Genomic DNA, 16,995 nt, shown 5'->3' with positions numbered 1-16,995 from the left:
GTCAATCATTTTGTAACTGGAGTAAAAGCAACACAAGTCGAAGCAATCGTCGTGATCTACGTTGACGGCTTACGTAGCAGACGCGGCGTTTGATAACTGTTCAACAAGGTCTCTGAATCCATATTGTCAGGAACTATTTTGAGAAATCTCTCCTTTTGCTCAACAGAGATAGATTTTTTTTTTATTCTATTCATTTTCTCCTTTCCTGTCTTTCACAGATAAGCCCCCCTCACCACTGAACACAATGGCTCCATTGTACTAAGCCACACAGCTGATAATGTTACGTGACATTAAGGCCAATGATGTTAGTTCCTATTCAGAGAGACATTTTGATTGGAATGAAGACTCACAAAGAGCGCTATAATATTCTGTGCTTTCACAATTTAAGGAATCCAATATTAAACACAATCACCACTGATCTGCATGAAACACATGCTCTCAGACTATTTCATTAGTCTGTGTGTGTCAGGGGATATTTTTTTTCCTGATATGGGAGAGTGAAGACTAACTAATCCAGCCATAATATCATGAAGATAGTCTTTAATGGTGATCTTATTCACTTGTGCATTTATAGTTGTAGAGTCTTGCATCCATACATTGACTTGCGGCTGCGGAAACAACGAGAATTCCCAATGTCATTCAACTCTTCTGAAGTAAGAACTCAATTGTTTTTTCCCTCCTCTTTTTATGTATAATAATATTCATATCCCCCTGAACGCTGACCTGTGGAAAAAAGGCCTATTTCAGAGCTGTCAGTGCAACGTCTTTATCTTCACTCTCCAACTGTTGGGGTCGGCCAAGACTCGACGCTCAGCAGACAATTCTCGCAAAGACCTAATGTGATTAATTGGTGTCACTTAAGCAAGGTGGTGTGAGGTTGAAAATGAAGAAGAAAAAAAAGGTCCTCAAGAGCAGATTGTTTCTGACGGAAAAAGGTACATCGGTGGCAGTTTATCAGCAAAAATGTAGCCCCTCTGGCTGAGGCTACGTGCTGTAAAATGAAATGTTCAATGTCACTTTTAAATATGACAGAAGAATGTAACCTTGAAACGAGACGCGGGTCGAGAGTTTACAGCCAGCCAATTAGCTGGCTTTGTGTTGATAAGAACTGCACGGTACGGGAAGGCATAGTATGGTTTCTAATTCTTGACATTTCTCATCAAAAAGTGTTCTGGTTAATTCCCACATGGCAATATAGGCTCAGTTTGCTAGTTTGTGCCACAGTTGGGTAGGTAAAGTGTGACTGGTAACTTGTACTAACAGCCTTGAGTAAACTCAGTTATAAATACAACCCAATGCACCAGCACATTGTTAACAAATGGCCTATTGCCACAAGGGAAAAAGAAACCAACACAGTCAAACTTCAACTTACCAAACTCATACCAGCTGGAGCAGCAAATCTCCCTGGCAACCAGGCTCTTCCCATCAGCCTCCTGCAGGGTGAAGCTTGCTCGGAGATAGTTAGCCCAACTGCCAAAAACTGCTTTAAACCTGAGTCCCTTAGGGCTCCTCCATACTTTTTGGAGTCGGTGTCTGCCGACAGTGACTATACGCATTTCAGCTTGCACATACATGACCATGTTCCATTCTGGTATCGGCAATCTACCAGAAAGTGGGAGATTTCATCCCAATGTAAATGTCTTTGTATTCTATGAGCCAGCAAACCATCGTCTATGCAAGTGCCCATGCTTATCGTCTTAGTCTTTGTCTTCTTCGACCAAAAACAAGGTCTATTTAAGACAAGAGACAAATGTATGGAAATGTTCCACCTCCTGACCATTCTGTTCTCTTGGAAAATGTCATCATTATTTGTGGGAGATCCCGTGGAGCTCAACGTGTTCTTGTAAAGTCTTGTAAACCACATGATCTTTGTCTGAAGATTTTCTTTTTACATAAGTGACCCTTGTTATTGTGGACGGCCAGTTACTCAGTAGGAGTGAACTCCCGTGTAGGAGGACCCCCTCCTGTCTTCTTCGTTCCTCTTTTGGCTTCAGCCATGTCATCATGCTTTTGTATCCTGGCATCATCCACCAATGGAGACCGAGACTGAGGTACTTGAGCCTTGTTGTTGTACTCAAAAGGTATGAAAGGAAGTGCATTTACCATTATGATTTGACACCAGTTGGGTTGAAGCTGAAATAATTTGGCTAAACACACACCATAAAAATGCATCAAAGCAACTCATTTACTTGATAGCAATGCACTGTATTTATAGTCAAATCTACTTGTTGATACTTAACTTTTACACCCTGGTATTTTTGCTTTTAGCTCAGATCAATATAGTTTATACTCCATGGAATTGGTCACATGCTGCAATAAATGAGCTCTGAAAATGAGGGTTGACCTATCACCACAATACACATACACTACTCAACCCATGCCCTTAAAGAACCTTAAATTGGCATCTGTATAAGTTGCCAACTCAACACAGTCGACCATTGTTCAGGAGAAACCGTTGGAAAAGATTAACAAGGTCTAGAAATATGATTAATCTCCATGGAAACACTTCACATCGTACCTGTTTCTAATTCCCCTTACATTCCACCACCCATCACTTGGCGTGATGGCGTTATATAAGTTTAATTGAACGTTGGATAACAGTATTTCCAGCTCATGTTGAATGAAGGTAATGGATATCTTGCTGTGTTTTTTGTTGTTTTTTCATCTCGGGTATAAAGAAGACCTGGAAGTTCTAGGAGGATGACAGGATGAAATCAAGACAAATGAATTAGTTGGAAACAGCAAACAATTATAGCGATTGACTGTTTCACAGCTACACTAGATTGGAATACTAGTCAATGTATTAAAAACAAACAAACATACCAGTGTTACTTTTGTCAGACAATATTAAATCTATTCTCTAAGACAAGACGATGATGAGACTGCACCAATGTCCTAAAATACTGACTAAGACTACATGCGTTATTGTTAAGTTGAGTTTAAGTTAAATTGTGATTCGTGTAATCCATCTTCTGTCACAAAAAATAAACATCCATTTATATAAAATATATCCAGTTATTCCATCCATACTTCCTGACACAGCAGGACCTGAGCGGACTTCTACATTCAATTCAGTTTTGATGACTCGATTCAAACGCCTCTTTTGTGACTCAAACTCTGACTCTCCGGGTTTAACCGCGCACGTGTTACACATTCCCACTTATCAGGCTATTTGCATCCACCCTTTATCTGCTTAGTGTGGATGCGACACACAACTGGAATAGGCGCAGTGAAGTGCCATCACTCGCTGCCGATTAGTCTGAGGATCGAGCAAAGTGGCTGTGGAGGAGAGATGGTCCCAGTCCTGCATACCTGCCCGTGTCAGCACCTGAGCAACTGATAAGGAAACAACCATGTGAGGGGAAAAAAAAGAAGCTTTAAGTCAATACTCACCCAGAGACTGACGAGGCTTCCATCTCCACCACATTAACCAGGCTGGGAAGGATGATGACCGTGCTTTCCTCTTCTCATAAAATTGTTACAATGTGGTTCAGAATTTTTTTTAAAAGAGCAATTTGGGGTAATTGGTTAGTTTTGTCTCTGTTTTCATCAACGTTGTGTGGAGCTCATTTAACAATGACAGGTGCAGTGGAGTAGCGTGGTCTGTAGTGACACCCCCACCTTTGCAGTAGCATCTGCTGACTTGTGTGAAACTTTCAATTACCAGTGGAAGTCATGTTATCATATTCGTGCAGTTGCACCAGCTTTTTTTTTTTGACAGCAGTCGCCTCTGTTTCATTTAACCTTGGTTCTACAATGCTACGTTCACACCAAATGCAAATTGTGCCGGTGGAGTGCTTCTATGCGCGCGGGGAAAGATTTTGACACTTTGGGGGCGGAGCCACTGGACTCTGAATGACAGCTCTCAGGGAGTTCGGGGCTGCCAGGTTGGGGAGTTTCAGGATACCGACAGAAGTCTTGTCACTAGAATCCCAACGCTGATTGGTCATCGTGTCAACGCAAATTCTTCACCAAAATTGAACATTTTCAGCCCAGTCACAAAAAAAAGATACTCTCAAAGAGTCAGGGGTTTCATAATAACCTACAAAACAGTACACGTTATGTATTTTCTTATATTTGATCACAAGACTGGATACAGTGTTGAAACCATAAATAAAATGTCTAATATAATGTTTAGTCTATTAATGAAAACAGAAACATCAACGTTAGCAACTGAAAATCTTTTTTCTTGATACTGCATATATGCACACATGTACTATCAGGGTGTGTGTGTATATAATGTGATGCTATGTAATATGTATATCACATTATTCAATATGCTTCTCAAAATGCTTTTCATGTAAATATGAATCAAAAAATGAGAAGTGCACGAAATGAGTGAGTGTGAGCAGTGTACTGATTGGCCTCCTTATCTTCAGATTGCAGGTGTCTGATTGAAGGGGGGGGTGGGGGGGGTAGCAGACTTGTTGCCATGTGTTGAGCTGTAATCTCAATTAAAAATCTAACTCTTTAATCCATAGATATGACATCAAAATAATGTCACGTGTTTGACTATATGGTAAACGCAGAACACATTCCATCATTCCATAGTGCATTTGTTTTATAGCATGTGCTGGATACAGATGTTGTGTTGCGTTTGCTTGTAGTTATGATTATGATACTGAAGCGTTGTAGAAAAGAAAAGGGTATAAAACTGTTGTGGTTTTAAAGGTACGGTGTGGTGCAACTGTTTTGGAGAATCTACGATTGATGATGTTTAGTTTGTCCATTGTGGGCTTCTGTAAAAACACAGTGGTCCAAAATGGTGGCCTCTGGAGAGATTAGCCTGCTCCTGATAAAACATATAAAAGACTCATTGTGGGATTATGAAAAAATAACAATTCATACAATCAGGGGATTTATGGTACAAACCTGGACCCTGAGAAAAATGAAGTATAATTAGTTTGTCTTAGATTTGGAGCAGCTCATGGCCAAGTGGAAAGGGAACTTGACTTGTGACCGGAAGATTGCCAGTTTGAGTTCAAGGGTTGGGGTATCCAGGGTTCAAGGGCCAAATGTGCTGACACAGCTGGCAAATCTTGGATGATCATGGCTCTATGTTTGTTCTGTGTAGGTCTCGTCTGCGTGCATCAACCAATGCATGAAACAGTAGGTGGTGTTGTAATAAACAAGGGTACATCGGTGGGAGGAGACATTTATCTAAATATCAACTTAACTTTTTTCTTGCACAAAATTCAAGCACTTTTAATGACCCATTTCTATTTTGGGACGGTTTTCAAAAACTTTCAAGGAGCCATGGGAACCCTGGTGCACCCCTGAGCAAGGTACCCATGGTTGCGTCAGTGGTTAGCTCTCTTGCCTTTGAAGCAAGAAGACCTGGGTTCGAGCCCCCATTGGAACAAGGGCTTTTCTGCATGGAGTTTGCATGTTCTCCCTGTGTGTGCAGTAGATAATGGATGGGCTGCATCAGGAAGGGCATCCAACATACAAATCTCTGTCAAATCATGTGTGTGGCGACCTCTAAACAAGGCAAGAAATGAGTAAACTGTTAATTGTCTTAGATTTTCTGCCAAAAGAAAATGATTTCATCTAAATTCCACATACTTGACCTTTTAAATGTTGTTTTCCATGCTATTTCAGTGTAGATGTCATAAATGATGTCATGTCACGGCAGCTGTAGATACATTGAATGCAGATCCAGTGTAGTAATGGTGGTAATCCAGCTTAGTGTGAACCTTTTAATGACACTGTGCGTACAATCACTGACCTTGCTGTACTGACCGACTGAGCGCACACACACACACACACACACACACATGCCTCTAACCTGTACCTCCGCCCCTCCCTCCCTGTTTGCTGTTATCTGTGTACACTCCAGCCCCCGAACAACCAGCACACCTTCATTACTGCCCCCCGATAGTGGCATTGGCAACTTGTCACTTGTATTGATTTCTCTTAAACTGCAATTTACATGGATATTTGTGGGTGTCCTGAGGGCAGGCTGCAGCCTGGCGGACAGCCCCAGCCTCCTCGCTCTTCTCTCGCTTCCTGTCCTCCCCAGCTCTCTCGGCTTTCTCCCTCTCTCTCTCTCTCTCTCTGCCCCTCAGGCTGGTAGGAAATGTTTCCACCCCACAACAGCACCTCAAAGTGACTTTTCAATCTGACATCAGCAAACATGTCGTGGTTCTTTTTTCTGCAAATAGGCCTGTTTTTTATATATATATATACTGTATATATATATATATATATATATATATATATATATATATATCTAAAATGGGTGAGAGCTGCTGAGGGCACAGAAGGTGTTTTTATGGAAAGTAATAGCTTTTACATGTAACAGAAAACTGTATTTTTTTTTCTTGACATCACTTTCCTTTATTCCTTTCATTGAATAAATGCACATGCGGAAACAAAAACTAACACGATGAAAACAGCCAGAGAAAGCTTGAGAAAAGCCACTGTGAGCCTGTTGATGCCTTAATAAATCTGCCATTTTCTTTTTCCCTTTATAACCACACTGGTTGCATGCGAATGTGTCCAGCAGTACCATAGCGCCTCCTCCCAACACACACCTGAACTTCTGCTGCAGAGAGCGGAGGAATAAAAACAACGACCCCGCAGCCAGGAAAGCCACAAATGCTTTGTGAAAGCCTCTCGACGCTGCGCTTTCACACAAAAGTGTCAAAATGTCACATTGTTCAAACTAAGTTGCAGCAAAACACAGTCGTCAGTGGAGGGTTTTTTTGTTTTTTTTTGTCGCTTGTGCTGAAGGTCACCTGCAACATTCAAGTGTACTTTCAAAATAAAAGAGAGCGTATGAATTGAGGCTTCACAATACATAGTTTTCAAAGTGAAATTGTAAGTTGGAGAAATGCAATTTGCAAATCACAAAGGCTTTAATTTGACTATTTAATGGTTTGTCTCTCACTGATTTGTAACACATGCAGTACCTGTTGTAACCAATTCGTACTATTAAGTTTTTATTCATTCCTTGCTGAAAATATTTTCAAATCTATAACTTAGTCAGGGCACCAGTGTGTGCACTGCCAACTTTGACATTGTTTGGATAAGAAATGCAAGAGATATAGGTAGAAACCTATAAGACCTGTAAGTTGCTCTTCCATTGGTTCCACCCTTGAGTTGGCATTGGCTCCTCCTGCTGTCAGTCTCTATCACCAACCAATCAGCCGCTGGACCTGTGCCTTACTTTGATCCAATCAACTGCAACTTCCTGCTGCTTTGAACACACCGGAGCCAAACCTCGTTCATGCCATGTGTCCAATGCTACGGCTAATCAGCTATGCTAACCGGCCTGTTGCCACTTGCTGTCCTGAACCTAAGGATCAATTCTTCCAAACCAACATCACGGTTCACAGAACCAGTGAATCCAGAGGACTAGAGCAGACTTACAGCAAGGTGAGCAATTGTTTGTGAGCTTCTATTTATGGACTTATGTCTGGCATTCATGTTCCTGTAATAAGTTAATGGATTGCAAGTTAAAGAAGCTTGAAAAAACTTTTTGTTTGAGTGGTAGGATTTTTATTTTTGACAGGTTGAAAGACTGAGGCTACCAATAATACATGTCTTGTATACTGTATGTGTGGCATTATTGAATCAGAATTGAAATTTAAATCATTTTTATTGAACGTGGATGTCTTGACTTGATCGATGCAAAGAGGATTCTTGCTGGTCGATAACTTCAAAACAAGTTGTGTCGAAACAACTTTTTAAGTTTTTATTTTCCATTTCTGTATTGTTTCTAGAATTTATTCCTCAAATACACTGCAGTTCTGCGGTGTGTCATTTTTCAACCGTAGTCTAACCAACAGGAACCTCTGTGTTAGATATCACTAAAAGAGTCGCTTCTGCCCTCTTCTACACAGTGCTGTATCAATCTGTCATTTCCCAATTTTATTATATAAAAACTTTGTAGTGTAATAGTAATGGTGTATTTCCACTAGCTCGACTTGACTCGCCTCACTTCGGAACGGCACCTGGTCCTTTTTTTTAGCACCTGCTGTGGCAAGGTTCCAAGCTCGCTGAGGCGATATTATGCGTAACGTTGCCAGACTGCCGACCATCTATACATGCGAGGAACATCTGTCACTTAATCACATAACTGTCCAATGGTAAATCTCACAGGCTTCAAACTTGACAGGTTGTCCAGATAGGAAATATAAGAAAATGTGACTATTCTTTTTTCTTTTTTTTTTTACCTTAAAGCTCCAGTGTCTAACTCAGGGGTCTCAGGCACCACGGCACCACCCCCTCATGATAACGCAGTAACAATATTTGCCATGATATTTTATAGATTAAATAAGTTTCTGTGTTGATAAGGAACAATATATTATATCTATTAATTCAAATTGATTGGAGGGCCACATTTCAGACGCCTGGTGTCACTTCTGTTGCCCAAAAACACAAAAAAAACAATTGAGGTTCATATTCCAACTGTTATCCTTCAGCAATTTCTCACTCCTGTTATTTCGTAAAGTTCTCTTTCACGCCACTCATATTTCAGAGGGGGAGGGGGGGACAGTTCCTTCACCTTAAGTTAACTGCCATTTCACTTTACTAGCGTAGCTGTTATGCTACTGCTTCCCCTTCATCAGTCGTGATGTGAAACGTAAAAAAGTAAAGTAGGAATACTTGTGCCGAAGTCACAAAATAGAGTTTTTCTTTTCTTTTTGTTCATAAAAATGAGCCAAGTGAACTTTGAACTGTGACATATTTCCAAATTTCACATGTTCAATCAAATTTTAAATGTACTTTTTGCTCAGGCGTATTTATATAGTTGGTGAAAATGAAAAAATCAGACTAGCTAGTGCTGGAAAAAAAGGATGTAAGACACTCTATATTCTTACAGCCTCTGCGTATACCGTACGTTTTAACCTAATGGAAAAAAAGCAGCCGTAATGCTCTGTGTTCTAAGGGTTACGTTTGTAAAAGTTAATCTTGTGAGGTAAATTAATGAAAGGGGGTTGTTAAAGGTAAAGTGTCACATTGTTCTTGTAGTACATTTTATATTTATGAACAAATGTTATGTTGATTTATTTGGATGCTAAGCAAACTAAGTAAAATGAAATTAAAATGAAATGAAAATACTCTGGTGTGTTTGCTTGACACATTTATTATAACATCTATTGTCTATTTAAAGCAGCAAATTAACTTTCCTTAGTAAGTTTGACCAACTTGAAACTTAGTTACTGTGTTAGTTGATGAACAATGGTTTACAATGAGGATTTTTCACAAGCTGAGTTTTGTTTCTTGTCTGTTTTCATGTTCTCAAGTATCACATCATTCTGTTTTTCCAGCCTGACGTGAGTTGTGGCAGCATGGGAGAAGTGAGCCAGCAGGAGACTGTAAGCCTCTCACCTGCTCCAGTGCCCTTGTGCAAGCATCCCTACCGGGCTGACCTCTGACCTCTGAGAAGAACAGACTTCCCCCTGCAGAAAGAAATAAAAGTGTGTGGACTGAGTGGAAATGTATCAAACTGGTGAAGAATGAAGGGGGTGTGGGCTCCAGGGTGTCGCTGCTGATGTCACAACTCTCAGACAAGCCACGATTGGAGCCTAATTAGAAAGCTCGGCAGCAAATAGATCGAAGCCCCGCATGATTGAATTCAAAGTGGCTGATGCCCACATTTCTGCAGGGGCGCGGAAAACTGACGGAGTGGAGAGAAGAGGGGAGCGGGGAGAGGAGAAGGAGAAGCGCGGCTGAGCTGCCACGCGCTGCGCTGCAAACAGTCTCTCCGCGAGCTGGAGTTACAGAGGTGACACGCGAACAGCGAGGCGCACACACACACACACACACACGCGCGCGCGCGCACCCCCCCAACCCGCTCCAGTTTGGAGGGAGAGCTGAAAACATAGAGTCCGAGTCTACGTCAAGAGCAGAGGACGCTGCGTTATCACACAGCAACGGAGGCTGAGGCGACACAAGTACAAATCAGAGTCGAGCCGCCGAGTCCAAGTTGTTCCCTGCGCTTCCGGCTCCAGAGGCTGCGCTGATGGCATCCGTACTTGGAAACAGCAGCCGCGCGTCCGGGGCTCAGAGCGGCCAGATGAAGTGCAAGGTGAAGAGGAGGAGGAGGAGGCGATGCAAGAGAAAAGGTAAAACTTTCACAACACTTTTCTGTCCTTCCATCCTCCTCCGTGTGTGTGTGCGTGTGTGTGTGAGAGAGAGTGTGCCGTTCTTTATTCTTCCCTCCTCCACTGTGAGCAGAGGTCGTGCGCACCTTGGCGGAGCAGCGGAGCGCACGGCACAGGACGCGCTGTCTTGGCTCACAGCCCCCGCGGCGGCTTTAGCTTTTTATAGCATAAAAACCCCAAAACAATCAAAAGTGTAAACAGGGAGAAATGTCAGCCGCTTCGTGGGTGAACAATAACAAGCTGCGACATCGTCCGTATCAACGACGCATTGTCTCTTCGAAGTTGCCGCTGCTGCGTTCACTGTCCCTAAAAAGCCCTCATTGTGTCTGACACCCAGGACTATGGAGACGAAGTGAAACTAAACATTTGCTTTAATAGTATAAATAATAAATGAGAGCTTGTGAGAAAGGTCTTTGTACTATTATTTAAACTATTTAACTACTGCATGCTGACGCAAAGACAAAGAACGTGTGTTTGGCAACAAATCCTGTTCAACTTCCACAATAAAATAAACAGCTTTCTTCTTTAATTTCTAACAGTACTTCCAGATAATGACACATTTGGATTACTGCGTTAAACACGCTCAATGTTGACTGTAAGAAAATTGATATATATATTTTTTTTAAATGACATATCTAAGACACATTTCAGAAATTCCTTTCTCTCCCCTCCTGTTGTCTTATTTAAAATAATTTCCCCTTCATGAGACTCTGGCATTTGCTGCTTTTAATTCAGCTGCACACTGAAAGTGTCAAGTTTGAGAAGCACTTCTGGGCCTGAAACAACTGAGGAAAAAAGAAGAATAATGCATCAGCAGTTGCTTTAATAAATCGAGGGAATGGTACATTTAGTGCCATGATTTTTATTTGTGTGTGTGTGTGTGTGTGTTTTAAATCATAACGTGAAGTGCAAAGAGTGGAAGAGTTCACAGTGAAGAGGTCAGCGTGTTAATTTTTCTGCGACTCACTGGAAGACACTCAATTATACATGTAATTAAAATGGAATAGCTGCTGATTTTCACCAGGCTGACGCAGAAAGACGGCGACATTTCCTCCTATTGAGCTTTCCTCTGTAGCCGCACTCCATAGGTGCTGACCACAGCTCACGGTGTGGGGTTTAATGCCCTGTAAAGTTCAATATATCTGCCACCTGACGTCTGTATATTTATGTCACTTCTCAGCGCAAATTCAGTGTCCAAAAGGAGAAAAGGAGTAGGAAAATACAGGCGTTTGCTCGCACGTTTCCATCTCACCACCTCTCACTTTGACACATGGTGTTTTCTCCAGTTTAAAAATGGTCACAATTCTACCACTGGGGGTTTAATTCCATGTTAAAATGCCTTGAAGCTTGCTGAGGAATGTTTTTTTTATCCTGTGCTGCACAGAGGGGGAAAAAATGGGGAAATAACGTCAAGAAAATAAGTTATTTAGACGCGTCAGGTGCTTTTAAGCAGGAGTGATGCTCCCTGATTTTGTTTTCATGATTGTTTGCTGAGATGTTTTTGCCAAGTTTCCAAAAATGAAGCATCAAATGCTTATTTTGTCTGGAGAAGCCAGACAAAGTAAGTGTGTGTGTGTGTGTGTGTGTGTGAGACTCTCTCTCTCTGTGTGTGTGTGTGTGTGTGTGTGTGTGTGTGTATTTCCATTTTCCACATTTTTTGGCACCGTCCTAATAAAAAAGGAGTCGAGACGAAAGCACTGACATGTAATATTTTATTTGTGTAACGGATGACTCCCGCAATCATTTGCATTGTCTATGCTTGGGAGCCGCCGACACGCCACCCCCATTGCATTGTGGAATATGGATGAACGCTCGGAGCGTGTTGACGTATCCGACTGCGATTGAATGCATAACGAGCTTTCATAAACACTTTGCACTTGTCGTCAAAGTACAAACAGACAACCGCCACCTCATTTCCATAACCTCTTGATTTTTAATAGCCCAAGTAATTGAGACAAGGCAGACAATACATAAAATATAGTGCTGAGGCAAATGTATTTACATAATGGAAAACGACAGAATTGGTTCCACAACATTAAGCATTGCATATGAGTATCACACAAACGCACGCACATTAGCTGACAGGGCTGCGCAGTGTGTTTCCGAACGGCTAATTTATCAGCGGCCGCTGATTCATTCTGATAACATGGGACATTAGGGGCCACATCCTGGGACGGCTTGTAAATGAACTGTGTCTTTGGGAAGTGCTGATGGCCGCTGACTCGAGCCAGAGCTGCGGGGAGGTTGGAGTGACTGAAACGCTCAGTCAGTCAGGTCCGAGCTGCCCGTCCCGTTGTTTCCCTCTCCGTCTTCCTCTTTCCTTCTCTCACTGCACACGGAGAGTTTTTAAGCTGTCCAAATAGAAAAGAAACAAACCCTGCACTTTGGGATTGAAGCATTTCTCATCATCATATTCCTTCATCCCCCCTAAATCTTGAGATTTTTTTTTTTTTACACAAATATTTTTTTGCAGACCTCAAGGCAAAAAGTCATCGAGGGGATTACTCAGGGCCTAATCCCTGCAGATTATTTGTAGATGAACTCACTAAAACCTGTGCACTGCAAAGGTCATGAGCAGTTTCCTCACGACAACTTTGATTCATTCTTTCCCCAAATCTTCTTTTACCATTGTTCATTTCTAAGTATGCAATGCAAATAATTACAAAGATGCAGACCAGAGATTTATGTGCTCACATCTTTTTGTCAGCCGAAGACTTTGCCTCGAAATCCCACCCTTGATCTGCATTTTCCTCTCTCTGCTGATACTCTGCTTGTTGCCTCGTCCTCGTACAGTATTGTCCGGGTTACAATGCCGCTGTCACACGCCTCGCTCTCGTCTGTATCTGTTTGCGCTCCCTTTAAAGCGCAGTGTTTGACCTGTGTCATCACTCCTGGAAGGGATTCATGGACACACTGTATGTGTGTGTGTCTGCCTCTTAATTAATCACAACCTTTTGATTTATTGTGTGTCATGTTGCCCAAAGGGGACGTAGGTGCCACAAAGAAAAGCCTTGTCGAGGTGTGCGAGAGTCCAGCGACACACGGGAGCGCGTGTGTTTTCGCTTAACACTGAACATTACATCACATGAAGGCAACAGTGTCATCTTATTTTGATTATACCGCCTAGTTTTTACGGTAATCACGCCGTAATAGCTTAGTAATAACAATGGGGAATGAGTGTGTAACATAAGGTAGGATGGATTTCAACTTAATATGATTTGTGATTATGATTCAAAAACCTTTTCACCATTAGTGAAGATGTTACACTAATGGTTGTCTGTTGTAATTAGGGCCGCAACTAATTTTAATATTTCCATCATCATTTGGGCCATAAAATGTCATAAAATGTTGAAAAATGTCGATCTGTGTTTCCCAGACCTTGGAATGATGACGTTCTCAAATGTTTTGTTTTGTCCACAAACCGAAATGAATCAGTGTTAATGATGTCTTTGTCAGTGGGAGCAGAGAAAATACAGAAAATATTCACATTTAAGAAGCTGAGATATCAACGCTGGTTTTAATTATGAAGAGAAACACTTGCATTTTTTCCAAATAGTTGAAAATAATTGTTCCTCAGACCTGGATATTACATTTTAAAAATAAAATGAAATGGTGTTAATGTAATATTAACACCTCATCACCACACTGTTGCAATTGAATATTGAATAAATGATAAAAAATATTACTAAATTGTTCCCATGTTGCTACTGTACTGTAATGTGTTACACGTGTGGCACACGAGTTTTACAGTGACATGGGTACCACGTATTCCTCATGTTTTCCCCCCACCTGCTAAAAAATAAGCACCACAGAGATTTATGGGCCAACATTAATATTATTATTATTTTTTTTTTTTTTTTTTACAACTACGCTTATCACCCTGTACTCTCGGCGTACAGTACAGTATATCAGTGAATCATCAGGAGTGCCGAGGGGCAAATGTGAAAAACACAGTGGAACATAATTTATGTAGCAATTACTGTTTATGCTGTCTCTCTGAGGGAGGCGGAGGCTGGGGTTGAGTGTGGGAGCGCCGATGGAGGAGGGAGGGTGAATTGTGGGTTGGGTTAGGGGTGGGCGGGTGTATGTCGTGCAGGGCAGGATGGGGTGAGGGTCATCACCTTCTCTGATTCTAGGCTCCTCTCTAGAGAGTCAAACAAGGGAACAGTCGCGGCGACCGGTGTAAATCCCACTGAGTCTCTCCCCCTCTCCCTCCCTCTCTCTCTCTCCGGGGGGATTCTTTGACTCTCTAAGGTGCAGCCGAGCAGCTGAGGGGAGACTGACGGAGGAAACGGCGGCTCTGCAGAAGCATCCGCCAGCCCTCGCTCCTAGTTCTAATGACAGTGATAAAGGCAGTTCGGAGGTGAGGGCAAAGGTCAAAGCATGGAGAGCGGAGGCTGAGGATCAGCATTTGACAATTTTCAACAAACCTTAATTCCGCACTGATTTGTTTTTTCTATCCACGAGAAAATGTCTTTTAACCCTTAGAACACAGAGCATTTAGCTACTTTTTTTGTTTAAACGTACAGTGTGTATACAGAGGGTATAGGAATGTGCAATATAGAGCGTCTTCTATGCTTTTTTTTCAGCACACCCGAGGAAATCTGATGAATAATCTGATGAATTATTTTCACCAACTATGCAAAATGAGCAACATGTACTCAAAATGTTTGAATTTGAGAAATTTGTGAAGTACGTCACAGTTCAAAGTTCACTCGGCTCATTTTTATGGACAAAAGGAAAAGAAAAACGTTCTATTTTGTGACGTCTGCACGATTATTGCTCCTTTACATCACTGCTAAAAATGAATCATAACTTTGACTCAACGACGACATAAACATGCATTTTGTTAAAGCCTGAATATGTGACCTATAAACACACACGCCCAGGATGTCCATATAAGGAGTTGTGTATTATTCCCACGGCAATTTACCAAGAAGGGTTAAGACCATAATTCACACGTAAATTCCACGTCAAAGTCTCTTTTTGAATGAAAAACTTGTATCTCTGATTACTGTGTATCACAGTGTGCTTACAAACGACTTGAAATAGCTTTGTTTCACATGGAGGATGATGCATTAGTTGACAGTGTTCAGTGGGGGGGAAAAAACCTGAAATGAAGCATAAAATTAAAAGTCGCCTTTTACAGTAGTAATAACAGGGGGAAAAAAAACCTTAATTTCATGTTGTCACCATTTGCTGTCTGTCGGTTGTTAATTTGTCAGATTTCCGTGACATTGAAGATTCCTCAAGAGAATATATATATATTTTATCGTCAGCTATTTTGCATTTATTAGACAGCAGGAAAAGTGAGAGGTTAATGATTTAACGGAGGTTCCCAGCTGGAATGGAATTAGCCATATTGTGGTTACATGGTGTCTGCCATAGACTACACCACACTTTTTATTTTTTTGTATCTAGCAGCTGCCTTTGTTGGCTTGTGCTGATTTAAAACTCTTGTATCTCACACAGAGAGCTAATCAGCATTAAACCCTAAATTGTAAATATCAAACGTGTTTAATACGTACGGTTTGAAATTGACTCAGATTCGTCCAATGATGTTAAAGTGTGTGTGTGTGTGTGTGTGTGTGTGTGTGTGTGTGTGTGTGTGTGATAATCTTGGTTCAGTCCCTCTTTCTTTTTTTTTCTTCTTCTTTTTTTCATGCAGCAGTTACTTCCTCAACTCCACTCGCAGCAGAGTAGGAGCAAAAAATCCTCAGGTTAACTCGAGCGTGGGCCCTTGCACGTCTCACCTCACCTCACTTCCTGTCTGACTCACTGCCATCATCTGTCCGGCAACAACCAAAAACTGAAGAAAGGGGTGAAAAAAAAAAACTTAAAAGAAAATGCAGCTGTCGGATTCTTTTAAAGCAAGAAAAAAAAACACACTCTGGCCTCAGTAAAATGTTCACATGGTAGAGCCAGACTGACTACATATAATATAATATAATATAATATAATATAATGATTTGTAATATTAATAGATATAAAAAAAATACTGAACCTAGTAGGGTTGCACAGATACAGTATTAGGAGTGATGATGAGGCAATTTTCTAATATTGAATTGAAATTTAGATAAACGCACACTCTTACTGACAGAACAACTTTATGTACGTGATCATCTTAATTGCCATTTATATTGTTATAATAATAATAATTATTATTATTACTATTATTATCCCCTATCAGGCACAGATAGACATACTCTTATTTGAATATGCCTCCTCCTAAGTTACAATCTTAGAAACAGACCAAATATATGATGTAGTGCAAATTAAATGGAAAAATACAATAAAATGATGACTCAGTCACTGTCGGGATTATTTTTAATCCAAACAATTCATATCGTCACTGTCAGTGTTTCTCTGCTTTGGCTCTGAGCTGCTGGAACACTCCCTGTGCACAGTAATTCTACAGCACATTTCAGACAGACAGTCAGACAGACAGACAGAGGGGCTCTGGTGCTGTAACAGTCAAGTTACTGGTTCCGGTGACTATGGGATGGCTCAATGTCGGAGCGCATGCACGCTTCTGTGAGAGAAGAGCAGCAGCAGCTCCAGTGTTAGCCCTGAAACACTTCTGTCACATTTGTTTGTGTTTGTGCTGATAACCACATTAAGAGCGGCGACAGAAACACCGCCGGCACATATGAGGTTAATGAAGGTCAGCGCCGGCGCGGCGCTCCCCTCTGTGCACATGCATGGCTCTGTGAATTTACAGGCACTTCCTGATTAAGCGTAGCGGCGGAGGAGTCGTCGGTTTAGGACACGGCGTCCTCTAACCGACTGTGCGTTTAGCTGTGGGAAAAGAAAAAAGAAAAAAAAGGTTATTACGACTGACTGTGGTCTCTAGAGGACCGCTGATAAAATGACCAAGGAA

General features: G+C 41.4%; 1 protein-coding gene across 1 annotated transcript in view; it reads left to right on the top strand.

Annotated features, from left to right (window-relative positions):
- The first annotated feature begins 9,512 nt into the window (after positions 1-9,512).
- adarb2 (adenosine deaminase RNA specific B2 (inactive)) overlaps positions 9,513-16,995 on the top strand; it is a 179,324-nt gene continuing 171,841 nt past the window's right edge. The window contains exon 1 of the mRNA XM_058644435.1: positions 9,513-10,076. Within this exon, the coding sequence (XP_058500418.1) occupies positions 9,974-10,076 (103 nt within the window). The 5' untranslated portion in view covers positions 9,513-9,973. The remainder of the gene's footprint in view (positions 10,077-16,995) is intronic.

This window comes from Solea solea, chromosome 1 (assembly GCF_958295425.1).
Source record: "Solea solea chromosome 1, fSolSol10.1, whole genome shotgun sequence".
NCBI classification, from domain to species: domain Eukaryota; kingdom Metazoa; phylum Chordata; class Actinopteri; order Pleuronectiformes; family Soleidae; genus Solea; species Solea solea.
Note: the sequence above shows the minus strand (reverse complement) of the source record. Positions and strands in the feature narration are given on the sequence as shown.